The 13,663-nt window shown below is 39.1% G+C and overlaps 1 protein-coding gene across 2 annotated transcripts in view; it reads left to right on the top strand.

The window, feature by feature from the left end:
* Window positions 1–1,663: 1,663 nt before the first annotated feature.
* The window catches only part of AK5 (adenylate kinase 5), an 82,483-nt gene continuing 70,483 nt past the window's right edge, over window positions 1,664–13,663 (top strand). The window contains exons 1-5 of one of the 2 annotated variants that reach the window (XM_071436480.1): window positions 1,664–1,798; window positions 3,496–3,682; window positions 4,663–4,830; window positions 10,299–10,468; window positions 10,588–10,701. In XM_071436480.1, the coding sequence (XP_071292581.1) occupies window positions 1,739–1,798; window positions 3,496–3,682; window positions 4,663–4,830; window positions 10,299–10,468; window positions 10,588–10,701 (699 nt within the window). In that variant the 5' untranslated portion in view covers window positions 1,664–1,738. Of the gene's footprint in view, window positions 1,799–2,863; window positions 3,000–3,495; window positions 3,683–4,662; window positions 4,831–10,298; window positions 10,469–10,587; window positions 10,702–13,663 lie in introns of those variants that run through there. The other variant, XM_071436481.1, reaches the window with a different exon arrangement.

Here is a 13,663-nt window from a genome sequence, read left to right as displayed (position 1 = left end):
CCAACCCAAACCATTCTGTGATTCTGTGGGCCATCCATCAGTCAGTTACTGTGAAGGGACGTCAGTTGCTGCCCTTTACGTGGTAGTTGCTGGGAATATTTGGATGACCTGGAAAACCAAACAGTCCAATTTGTCATTAGAAGATCATGGGACTACCTTCTGGGAAGAATTTAGCAGTTCATGGAATGAACAAGGACTGGAAGCTTCTCTGGGAGAAAAAAAGAAAAAGCTGCATAAAAAGCTGAAGGTTGGGCAGAGGAAAACAAGGGCAGTTCAACTACAGAAACAGCAAAACAAGGAACATGGCTGCAGCTGAGAGGGAGAAGCTTGTCAAACTGATATTGATCCACAAATCATATACAACAGGGAAAAGCTTCTTAAAAAGACACTGGAGAAGACCTGTCTATTTTCCCATCTGTCTGAAAAATAGGGATGTACATACAGAAAGTAGTTGTTAAATGTTGTTTATAAGCTTACAGTTATGTAATATATTTGTGTTAGGGTGCGTCTCAGCAGAAATACAAGGATATTCTGTTAGAAAAGATAATAAAGTTTAAAACTATTTGGAAAATCAGACTTGATATAGGACACTTCAGCAACCGAAATACTCTACTCTGACTTCCAGTGTGCCACAGAGTTACCACAAAAGCTCCCCCCTACTTAACACTTCCCAGAGTACATCTAGAAATGATGCACCTGGTTTTGGGCTCCCCAGTAGAAGAGAGATGTTAACAAACTGGAGTGAATTTGATCCCTGTACAGGCCATTCACTTACAAGTTGGACTTGATATATTCTGTGATTCTGAGTTGAGTGGAGAGCCACAAAGATGGTTAAGGGATGGAGAGCACTTGTTCTTGAAGATGACCAGAGAGCTGAGCTTGTTCAGCTTTGTGGCAGGCTTAGAGGTACATAAAAGCAGCTCTCCAAGGCTGGACAGGAGACCATCATGAAAGTGGAGCCGGGGTCTTCACAATGGTGGGCAAGGAACAAAATGAGACATGGGAGGTGATAACTGAATAGGAGAAAACCCTTCTTCATGTCGAGGCCAGACAAGCATGGGTTGTCCAGAAAGGCTCTGCAGTTGCCACCCTTGGAAGGTTTTGCAAGATGAGACTGAATAAAGCCCTGGGCAACCTGGTCTGACCTCCAGAGCTGTCCTTGCCTCGAGCAGAAGGCTAGACCAGAGATCATTTCAGATCTCTTCCTGTGACTCGCCGATCACAGATGCTCATGACTGATCGTAGTTCGTGGCTTTTTGCCAGCCCAAAGTGTATGAAACGTCTCGCTCCTCGAGACGCCCGAACACCGTGCCAAGGGCAGGGACCGCGTTACCGCGGGAGGCTCCCAGCACCCCTGCGCTCCCCCGGTGCCCAGCCCTTGCCGCCGCCGCTTCCCGCGCAGCCGGCGGAGCGGGTCCGCTCGCTGCCGGGGCAGCCTGCCCGCGGCTCGGCGCCAGGCACAGCCCCCCGCCGCCTCCGCCCGGCGCCTCACCGCAGGCACCCCCCGAAACTTTCCCCGGCAGCCTGCGCACGCTCTCGCTCCCCGCCGGGGGAAAACGTGCTCTCGCTCTCGCTCCCTCCGAGCAGCGGGCACGGGAGGCCGGCGGCTGCCTCCCTCCTGCCTCCCTCCGCCCGCGGAAGCCTCGCCGAGGCTCCCGCATTGCACCGCCGCGCCGAGCCGAGCGCGGGGCTCGGGCTACCCACCCGCCCCGCCGGCGCCCCCGGCCCCGGTGGCGGAATGAGCGCCGGCGAGGCGAAGGAGTATCTGGCCCGCAGGGAGATCCCGCAGCTTTTCGAGGTAGGCGAGGCGCAGGGGGAGGCGTTTTCCGCCCCGTCGGGGGATGCTCCGCGCTGGGACCCCGCGGCGGGCAGGGCTGAAGGTGGCTGGAAGGACGGAGCGGCCGGAGGCTCGCGCAGCCTGCGCGGGGAGCGCCGCCCGGGCCGGGTGGGCGCTGGCGGCGCGGGGCCGGGGCCGGGGCAGCGCTGCCCGCCGCCTTCCGCGGAGCCCCCGCGGCCGCGCCCTCCGCCCGCCGCGGCCGCCGCCGCCCGCCCTCCGCCGCCGGCGGGGAGCGAACTTGGGCGTCCGCAGGGCAAAGGAGCGCCGAGGAATGCGGGCGAGGGGCATCTTTCCTCGGTCGGGGGGAACAAAAGAGCCGCAAATGTTTAGTGAGGTGTTGTTTAGCTCCCCACAAGTTACCTGCTGCTAATGGCTGATAATTACTTCTGTGTGCAATGTGGATTTTTTTTCCCTCCCGGATCAGACATCCTGTCATCTGTATATAACATACACACATATGTATTTTCCCTTGCCTGTGCTTGAAGCTAGATGTCTTTCTATATATTTTGAAAATTGCAGGACACGGCGAATGCTAATGTTTTAATTACACAGAATGTGAATGGTTTAACAACAGATGCAGACAAAACTGGTTTTCTGTTGAAGCTCAAAGCTTGAGCTACTGATTTTAAAAAATTGGTGCATGTCTTCTGCAAAAATACACTGTTAGTTGCTGTGATCTGTTGAGTACTATAGTAAGGGCATGGATACATAGAAATTGTATCTTATTTTATAAGCTCAAATGTGTGTAAATAACAATTACTGTATAAACTGTAGATAGCAACTGATCAAATCCTGAATTGGAGCTATTTATGTTTTCTGTTAATACCAAGTATGACCCTCAAGTTTATTCACACAAAAATTAGGAAAAGCAAAAAGAACAGAAATCATCCTGAAAAGACATGCATTGTTAAGGGAAGGTTGGATGCAGCAGTCTCGTGGAGAGGTGAGATGATGACTTATGTATCACTTTGTCAAGGAAATGTGTCAGAAGAGGGCCTGGCAGTCTTTCTTTCACACCCCCCACAATGCTCATGAGTACGAGGAGTGAAGAATTAATACTGTAGAAAGGAGATTGCTAATGGCTTGAAATCTGTGATCAATTAACTCAGAAAGCACCTATGAATTTTGGGGTTGTGGGGTATTTTTCCAGATACTGATCAAGGTGATATTTGAGTATTTCTCATGATTTTTTAAAATCCTCTTTTTTTTGCTTGTGTAAGTGTTGACAAGAATATGGATGAGATACTTGTAGGTGCAGTGGTCTTTAAGGAAAAGATACATTTTAGTGATGTCAAAGACTACAAAGGATATGTAAATTTTGGGGCTCTCTAGCTTGCACGTTGCTCTGAGTATACTTGCCAGTGACAGTTCTAAGAAAAATGTAGAGGGATTTTTTGGTATTTTCGGGTTTTATTTTAGTGCAAACAGACACTATAAAGACATAGCCATGAGCTTCCTTTCCTAGTAATTTTTATGATATTGGCAAACCAAAATAATCTGATTTTTTGCAGGCTTGCTTTTATGCATTGAATTGCAATAGAGAGCCTGAATATGAAGGGATGTGGTGTTTCTGTGTGCAAAGTAAAAGACAAAGTAAAGGTGCTTGGTTTTCCCTGGCATCTATCATTACAGTCTGTGTTTCTGGTCTTACATTGCAGAGTCTGTTGAATGGATTAATGTGTTACAAACCTGATGACCCAATTGAATATTTGGAAAGCTGTTTGCAGAAAGTAAAAGAGCTTGGAGGGCCAGAAAAAGTGAAATGGGACACTTTTGTCAGCCCAGAAAAGAAGACCCTGCCTCCACTCAATGGAGGACAATCCCGGAGGTCGTTTTTCAGGAATGGTAATGTATTAAATTTTAAAATTATTCTATTTCTTCAACTGTGTATGGTTTTACATCCACAACTGAATTATTTTATACTTCTATAGCAGATTATGCCTCAATCTGATTATCTGTAGGCAAAGGAGTCAAGAATTCTGTTTCCTTGCTTTTTGGCACTTGTTTTTCTCCTGCCGTAATGGATGCTAGGCAGGAGAGGAAATTGTGATCACTTTCCAGCCAAATGATGGATGTTTGCTGAGTAAATGTTTAACACATCAGTGGAGGGATTTCTTGTATACTACTGAAAACATTTGCAAAGATGGGGCAGATATGACACAGTGAACTTGGCTTGTGTTTTCAGTTGGTCCCTATGGATGACATACACACCAACTTCAGTGCAGTTACATTACATGCCTTTCTAGTTTACATTGGAGCCACATGCTAATTTACTAAATAAAATATAAATTATAAACTCTTAGAAAAAAGTGCATCTCATAAAATCTAAGCAGATGTCATACCAATACCTGTAATTATTTTATTATAATGTTAACAAAGAGTAATTAGCTCATCTTTCAGTTGCCATAGTTATTTTTCCTTGCCATCCAACATTTCATTAAGATAATCAGCAAGAATACTGTCTCTATCTCTGTGTACAACATGTATCACTAAAAGAGTCCTGCTTAATAGTAGAGGTTGTCTGCACAATATAAAGCTTTTCTTCTCAGAGGCCCCTGCTGAACTCTGGGTGCTACGGGCAGATGTTCATAGAAAACCTGGTGTGCTCAAAAACGTACACCAGAGAAAACTGACTCTGGGTGGTTGTGATTTAATAAATTGGTTATTTAGAGGTCAAAAATATTTAATATAGCAACAGCAAACACAATGTAAAATTATGAGATATTTATACTTTATGTATGATACTTGTTTAAATCTGCCTACAGAACAGATTTTGAGTTTTCTGCCTATTTCCACAATTCCCAGTTTATCTTACTATTTTACAGTGATGCCTGATAACTCTAACTTCCCCTACCGACGCTACGACCGGCTGCCTCCGATCCAACAGTTCTCCATAGAAAGTGACACTGACCTTTCTGAAACTGCTGAGCTAATTGAGGAGTACGATGTGTTTGACCCTGCAAGACCTCGACCAAAAATTATCCTTGTCATAGGTATGAAGGCAGTCATTTTGACAAGATTTTATCACTGCTGCTTTGCCTTTTGATTTGTACTGCAAATACATTGAATGCTTATATGAATTTAAATACATTTTTTCCATCTGCCGTAGCAAGTGGTGCAGGTCAATTAAGAGTGTGAAATTGTTAGTGCTGGACATGGCATTCCCACTGTAAGAAGTTTAGGGGTCACAGCAAGCACCTGCACTCGTGCTATGTAAACTGGATGCCTCTTAGCAGCTGGAGAGCTCATGATTTGCTTATGAGCACATCTGCCACTTTGATTTCATCTTATCTAAACCTGGTTCATGCATTTCAAGGCAGCAGCACCATGTGAATCAAAGTGTTCTTCCAAATCTTGCTCAGGATTGAACTAAAACACTCGGATGTACTCAAAGCTGATCACAAAAATGGGGTATTTAAAAATATTGTGTAAGCCAGCTCAAAAAGGTGATAGAGAATTGTTGTCCTCTATACTTAGACCCTTGTCAAATGATTGGTATGCCCAGTTGGAGTGACACTGTCATTAGTTCATTGCATTGGTAAATTAATCCTCAGGCCCATTTGGCAAATGAATCCTGTTCCAGCTTCACAGAGAGCGAGCACACAGTTCACATTAGTTAATTGTGCTCTCTCCCAGAGTTCTCTCTTGTGAGCTGTTTAGTGTTCTTTCTAAGCAGCTCATACTTTCCAGCCTCAGATAAGCATAGGTTATTAAAAATAGCTGCAGGTTAAGTGTAAATCAATATTTTTTTCTGTTCATGAATTTAAGTTCTTTGCATCAGTTTCCTTATCAGCTAGGTAGTTGTCTTTAGAAATGTTACCACCAGGCCTAATTACCTGATTCTCTGGATGTCTTAAAGAGTTACAGCACAGGTGCCCAGTGATGGAGAATTACATATTTAGTGTATAAAGCTTTATTCATAATAAAGAGAGATACTGCTTCCATAACAGAGAATATATGTAGTATAATAAAAGGGAACAGAAATGTCTTCTCTGTACTACAGAATGGAAACTCTAGGAACAGCATGTCCTCTAGGCTCTGCATCCAGCAGCTCTCAGAAACAAGATATTGGAATAGATTGGAAACAGAAGACCAGGCATTTTTTTAAGTATCTGTGGTACGCCAAAGCAATTGCTCAAGGCATTTGAATTTTCTTAATCTTTTGTTTCAGGGTTACAGATTTCAATATGAAAATCTCTCTATGTATTGCTGAAATGTGAAGATTGCAATTAGGTGGAGAATAACACACCTTTCTTTTGTCTTAATTAGTTACATTTCCTTTTCATAAAGGAGAATAACTGGCTCCTTTTCAGTGACCACAGAAGGCTCTTAATGCATTGAAATCTATGTAGCTCAATTGCAGGAGAGTGATGAATGAAGGTTTGATTTAAGTGAGATAAAGAGAGATTGGCTTTCACCTCTGGAACTGAGTGCGGGCGTATTTGAAGTGAAATCCTTGAACACCAGCATGCAGTGAGACGACCATGGATTTTACAGAGCTTTTCTTTTCTCCCATTTATATAGGGAACGTTGTAAACATTCCACAAAGGCTATTTCAGGTTTATATTCCCACTGAGTTTCTCTGAATCTATTACAGTGTGATCTGATAGAAACACAATACTCTATGTAGCTTAGCAGCTATTGTCCATTTTTGTACAGTATCAAGACAATTTCTCCCAAATTCAACTTTCTATTGAGAAAGCACATAAAAAAACATGTTGGAAAAAGTAACTGAATAAAAGAGGAAAAAAAAGTATACCGTTCATTTCAAGAGATATTGGACACAAAAAATGTGTTGCATATTTTCAGTTTGCATCTAATGCCAACAAAAAAAAAATCAGTGAAGTAATGTATTTCTGTCTAATTAGAGATAACTAATCATCCTGCCTTGCTCAGGTGGTGCTGGTCCCAGTCACTGTTAGGGACAGAAATTAAGTTAAGGACCTGTCTTCTGCTTCACATATTCGGTGAACTTTTCTTTATTAATGCATTAGCTCAAGATCTTTTTAATGCTTTCATAAAGGTTTTTACAACTTATAAGGATGAAATCTATCATCCTTATAATGAACCAGGTAGCTCCAGGGCTGAAGAGAACTCACTTATAGAGGTGGGCACTTTGTTCTTTTTCTGGGTTTGCAGAAGAAACCTCTGGTGAAAGATAAAGCTATAAAGCTACATAGTGAGCATATGACTGGATTTCAGAAAAATCAGATGGAACCAGTCAGGAGGGCACTCATCTGAATCAATGGAAAAATTATCTTTCTTAGGTATTATAACACTAGTAAATGAGATTTGTTTAAAAATGTGCTTCCTAATATACTTTTAAGAAACAAATTTGTACTGTTAGTATAGCTTGAATTTAGAGATCTTAAAATATTAATTATCTGGTGTCATTAGCACCTTAGTTGGGTATGTTTTAAAGCCGCACTTTCTTCAATATATTACTTAATATTAAAAGAATACACCTTCCTTTTGAGATCAAAGTGTAAGGGCTAGATCAAATAAAGTGCTGTCAGCAGGCAGCTGCCTATTGGTTTGTTAAATCTAGTCCACAGTCAGATTTTAAAGGAAGATGTATTTTCAGAAATTTTATTCTTAGTTGAATTAATTCTGAATTTGCAACAATATATGCAAAATTGAAATAATGGACAAAATTAGATTAAAACAATTGCTTTAATAACACTTTTTGGGCACACAAATCTTTACTTGAAACCTGTTAGGAAACAACAACTTGTTTTGATGCAACAAGTGTTCCCTAGTCTAGACATCTTCTAGAAATATGTAAAATAATCATACTTTCCTTGAGTAATCTACCTCAGAATAAGTAAAAAGAACAAAAGAAGAAAGGGATTTGATTTTTTCTTTCTTGTGAACAGTTTCTCAGTGTGATTTATCAAAGAGTCAGGAATACATACATAGTATGATAAATTATGATCTGCTGTGGGAAGTAATTTTGTCCTATCACTTTTCCCTTATTTTGTTACCTGAATGTTTCCCCTCAGATTGTAAACAGATAATACCATCTTGATATTATGTGTTTGGATTGATTTGGATTATGTGTTTGGGATGTGTTTGGATTGATAGAAACAAAATGTGTTGGAAGTTTAGGAATATTAAACCAAACACTTTATTAGCTATTTTCTGATTGCAATTCAGATTGAAAGAACAGAAGTGCTGAGCTACACTTTTGTTTTGATTTGTTTTGTTTTTTGGTTTCTCTTTACTGGCAAAGCAAAGCTCTCCCTAACAGAAGTGTGAAGTCTTGTTTCAAACATGGTTTGAAACAAGACTTGTTTCAAACATGAGTTTTTTTAGCTATTTTGTACCATTACAGACTGATGTTTTATCTGGTATCACTTCTGGTTTTCTGCCACCTTTTGTATCTGTGTTGGAACACGAGCACTATTTTCCTTGTTTCCAGTTTTTCATTTTCTGCACATTACCTATGTTTTGCATTTTTATTGTTGCTGGGTGCAACATGTCTGTTTCAAACTTGTAAGGTTCAGTGAAATGCATTTTTCATGGGGAAGGCTGAGCATAAAAGGGAGCGGGGGAACTGGAGCAGAAGTGCTTTATAGCCACTTCAGTGCACAAGATGATTCCTACTGTATCAGATGCTTGTGTACCTACAGAAGGAGAACATTCTTTATTCTAAGAGGATAGATAGCTAAGCTGTCTATGAAGGAGAGAGTCCATGCTGAAAAACTAAACCCATCTAGATCACCTGGAATTGCTGAAATGGAAGAATAGCTGTAGAACCTAAGTAGCTGTAATCTGCTGAAAGAAGAGAAAAACTTATGTTTGTTTTTATAACAGAAATACCAAGTGAACTGAATGAGAGAAAAGATTTTTCAGTTGTGATCTTACTATATAAGCTGCAGTTTTTCTTTCATTTTTTTACATGTGTGTTTTATGAACGTCTGTAGCTGTGTTTAGTTGGATGTTACAGATAAATACTTGAAGAAACATTATTTAAACTAATTGGATAATGATAAAACCATTTTTTTTTCCCCAGGGGCATAACTAAACTGTGGGCAGCGTATGGGAACATGATAACAACAGGCACAATTCTCTGTGCACTCTTGAAATGGCTCCTGGTCTTTGTTCCAAAGGGCAGGTGCAGCATCAGCATCACAGCATTGGGGCACAGAGGGCTCCAAGTGACTGCTGGTGACAATGAAAGCTCTGTGACAGTGATATTGGGGTGCAGCTTGGAGCCTGGTTACAGACACTACCCTAAGCATATGTGTACAGATGCTGTAAAGCTTATCCTGCAGCCAGAACTCTATTGGTTATAAAAATGCTTAAAAGCTATTTATGGGAATAATATAGATAATATAAAAAGAGTTACATGATTACTAACAAGAAGCTCAGTGTATTCAGATTTACTTTCATTGCATTGCTGTATTTTTTAAATTAATAAAAAATTATATTTTTATAAATCTTGATTCTTTTTCTGTTGAAATAAAATTCAGTGCTCTCACAAAGAATCCCCGAAACTATAGCTACTTAGGATTGGTATTATTATCAAAACATTTGGTGTTGATTTGCTTTGTTATACTTTTTAGTACGATACATTTTTCTACACATAAATATTTATTTTTATAAAAACAATTTATTAGTTTTAAATATTGAATTCCAGATTTTCTGCTTATCACATCATAACATGTCCTTTTAGTTCAGACATGTTCTGATTGTTTTACATGCATTCTTGCTGCTGCTGTCCAGCTCACCTTCCCTGCAGCTTCCCCTGCTATGTAACGTAGCTGTTTTCAGTGATTTTGATACCCTTTCTGCCTGGGCTGTATATATTGAAGGGTCTCTTTATTCTTCAAGTTGTCTAGCAAGCTGAACCTAATTTCTTCTCTGTCAGATGCTTCAAGCATCAATACCAAAACCCGGTATTGCATGGTTCAATAAAAGTCCTTATACCAAATCACTATGGAAACATCTCAGATGATTTTTTTTTTTAAATTTTAAAATAAGAAAACCTCAGAAACTCTTGCAAACACATTTAGGAGCAGATTTTATTAGTTTCTTTTAATGACTAGTTCACTGATTTAATTGGCTTATTTAACCAAGTATGATTCTTTCTGACATGAATGCACTTCAGACTATCTGACTCTGTCTCTGGATTCATAGAGCTTAAGAAGGGAATAGTTCATTTGTCTGCTTCTCTACTGTGGATCAAGAAAAACTCCATTCCAGGAATGGAGGACAACCTCAAAGAGGACTTATTTTTATTTTGCAAGTGGATTTGTATTCTTTCTGAAAATTTCATTTTACAAACTGTTATGTTTATGATCCAGTAGATGAGACATATGGTTGGTAACAGGTCATGCCACTGTGAGGTTTACTCTAATAATGCTTGGTAAATTGATGCCAATAGAAAAGATTTCACCTGTGATTGGGTACTTCTGATGAAAGGTTAATTTAATGTTTTGCTTATGATTCACACTAGGTGGCCCAGGAAGTGGTAAAGGGACACAGAGTCTGAAAATAGCAGAACGTTATGGATTTAACTACATATCAGTTGGTGAATTGTTAAGGAAGAAAATCCACAGCACCAGCAGCAATAGAAAATGGAGCCTAATTGCCAAAATAATTACTACTGGAGAACTGGCTCCTCAGGTACAGCATTTCCTATGTTCATATTTACTTTCAAGGGTTAATACATCTTGTAGTAATGTGCACCATCAAGAAAAGTTCCTTTATGATTTTAAATAACTAACTTATTTTCTCTGTGAAAGGAAACAACCATCACTGAGATAAAGCAGAGATTAATGCAGATCCCTGATGAAGAGGGGATAGTGATTGATGGATTTCCCAGAGATGTTGCCCAGGCAATCTCCTTTGAGGACCAAGTAAGAGATTGTTTTTATTCTTAAAATAACTTACACATCTCTACAACAGTTAAGTTTGTTGAAATAATCAGTCAGATTCCAAGAAAAAGCATTGCTCTTGAAATCTTTGCAAGTACATAATTACAGGTTGACAAAAGATTTATGTTATGTTATGCTCTGTTGTCTGAAGACAAACTATTTTGTAAAAAGACAATGTGATAATACAAGGAAGAATCCAAGCCTTTTGTCTTGTAATGAAAGTCCTCTCAAGATGAAGAAGAAAAACACCTGAAATCTAACAGTGAATATTTTCTGTATCTTAATGAATTAGAAAGTGGAAAAATATTATATTTCCATATCTATTTGTTCAACATAATCTCCATTTAGAGAAACATACTTAAAGCAATGCATGTCTTCACATGCACAGTGCTTTTAGTGTCGAGTTTATTACAGGGCATTGAAAAGATGAATTAAAAAAAGGCTAAAACTACCCATGCTCTGCAAGCTTTTGTAAACCAGAAAGCGTGCTTTTTTAAACAAAATAAGGTTATTGTGGTTATTCTAAACTACAATTCCAAGGTTTAGTCAGCTAAAACTGTATTCCTGAGTACTATTGACATATTGTTTTCACGTGTGTATTTTAAACTAATCTAAAAATACTTTAATTCAGTGGAAAAACAAACAGCTGATGTCATTTTCTGATCAAGTGCTGCTAACATAACAGTTATGGTCACAAGAAGAGGTTGCAGTTTCAGAGCTAAATTCTTAGAGTGCCTACATGCAGAATGTTTCAAAGTCTTTCACAATTGCTGGTCTACTGCTGTTTCTGTACTTAGAATTCTTAGTGGCATTACCAAGGCAGAAGTAACAAAACAAAGCAGCTAATGAGGCATTTCATTAATGTGCTTTATAAGGTATTATTCTGGGCAAAATTTAGAAAACTGAATTGAGGAAATTAAAGGAAACAGACAAAATAGTTATTACAGGAAATAGCAGTGACTGCCAGCTCTATCTCCTTATAATTAACAAAAGGAAAGATTGACTATTTTAGAAGTTAAACAGCAGAAATGTAGACTTAATGATCATTTCCTTGTGTCTTTTTTTTTTTTTTTTGTCCAGTGTGATAGTGTTAAGAGCATTTCTTGGTGGCATAATTTTATGCTGATGTTGTTTTTGATGAAAGAATGGGGGATATGAAACTGGAGGAAGTGAGAGGAATTAAGTATCCTAGACAAATTAAGGAAAGGAAAACCAGTTAAATAACACTTGATTGTAGTCACAGAGAGTTCCTTCTTTCTCAGTCAATTGGGATTTGTAAATCAGACTCCTCAAAGCCTGATTCTACCTGAAAGATAAACCACTAAGTCTTTCAAAAAGTCCAGGAGCACTTCATATAGGGACACCTTTCAATCTTACCTGTTCTAAAAAAGTACAGGAAAGAAGGAATTCCAGGCTTTTTACAGGACCATAGGCTGTCTGTTCAGACTCCCTCATTTCCATCTTTCTTTGCAGTTGACCTGTAATATGAGCATATGTGAGGCCATGGAAATAAATGTACAAAAGCTATATATATTTCAACATTCAATCCTATATCAACATCTCCAGTGAGATATAATCAGTTCTTTATCTCGGATTTATATTTTAAAGAAATAAAATATACTTGTTTCTTTAAAATTCTCTGCTTAGTAAGCCCTGATGCTACACACCTTGGTAGGAAGGTTTTGTGTTAAGGAAGAGGGACTATCAGCAGTTATGGTACTGATCATCCTTTGCAGGCTCACAGTCACCCATGGCATGTCAGGTAATTGACATGAAGCATGCAAACATTTTCCAGGCACTCAGAGGTTCCTCAATAGGAAGTGCAATTGAGTTGTGGAGAATTCAGTAATTAACTGTTGTGATAATTTGTCTAGGTCTGCAATTAGAGATAGTAGGGGGTTTTCCACAGCTGAGAAATGTTACAGCTTTCTTTCTAGCACTGTGTAGAAGAATTGTTCTCATTAGCCGAAAGTGACAAAGTGAGAAATTTCAGCAAAGAAAGTTTTGATTAACTAGTAAGACAATTTTAATTAGATCTACTAAGCAATGGAACATCCTTTGAAGAAAATGGTGAAATCCCACAAAATGCAAATTGTACCTGTGCCACATTCTTACAAAGACATTCCCTGTAGAACACTGAGATCTGTTGATAAGTAGTTTTGAAAAAGAATTAATTCTTATTGCTATCACTAGCTTTGTCATCAGCAAATACTTATTCCTACATATGGTCCCTTTGAGACCATTATGTCTCAAATGCTTATGTACCTGAAAACAGGAGAAAAATTTATGTGACACATATGAATTCTTTACCATTGTTTACACGAACACAAACTCCAAGAATATAGGTAGTAATACCAAAAGTGAATTGGGGGGGGTAGCAGAAAAGGAAAAGGACAACTGAGGTGCCTGGTATCTCTTGAAAGTGCATGTAAAATCTAACTCTGCTGTGTTTGCAGTCATCTTTAATGTAACAAATAATTTATGCTAAATTACTTCCTTCAGTCTTATGGCTCACAGAGCTGTTACTAAAACTTGACATTGGGCTTTCATAATCTCTTCATCTTGTGGAAAAATCAAATGGATACATGTATGTCTGAGCTGTAGTTACAGTACCTGTCCTGCATAACATTCTGTTATAGAAAAGCATAATGAAACAACTGCTTGTTAAACTTCACTTGCAATTGCTCTTGGTACTACCAGCACATTTTTATCCCTTTGACTAATCCAGAAGCTGAACTTTTCTCTGGGAAAAAAATGTTATTTTTAGTAAACTAGTCAAAGCAAACCAACTTATGCTAACATTCCCATACATAGGTATAGCTAAAAGATGATGATTTCTTCCTTATTATGTTGCCAGACTCTCATGTGGACAGTAAGTTCTCAACATGTTGCTAGGCAGAATTGTATTAAAACACGTTGCATCTCAGTGACTAAAGTGCCTAAA

The sequence above is a fragment of the Agelaius tricolor genome, unplaced genomic scaffold (genome assembly GCF_023055355.1).
Source record: "Agelaius tricolor isolate 1412-34295 unplaced genomic scaffold, bAgeTri1.0.p SCAF_11, whole genome shotgun sequence".
Classification (NCBI taxonomy): Eukaryota; Metazoa; Chordata; class Aves; order Passeriformes; family Icteridae; genus Agelaius; species Agelaius tricolor.
Note: the sequence above shows the minus strand (reverse complement) of the source record. Positions and strands in the feature narration are given on the sequence as shown.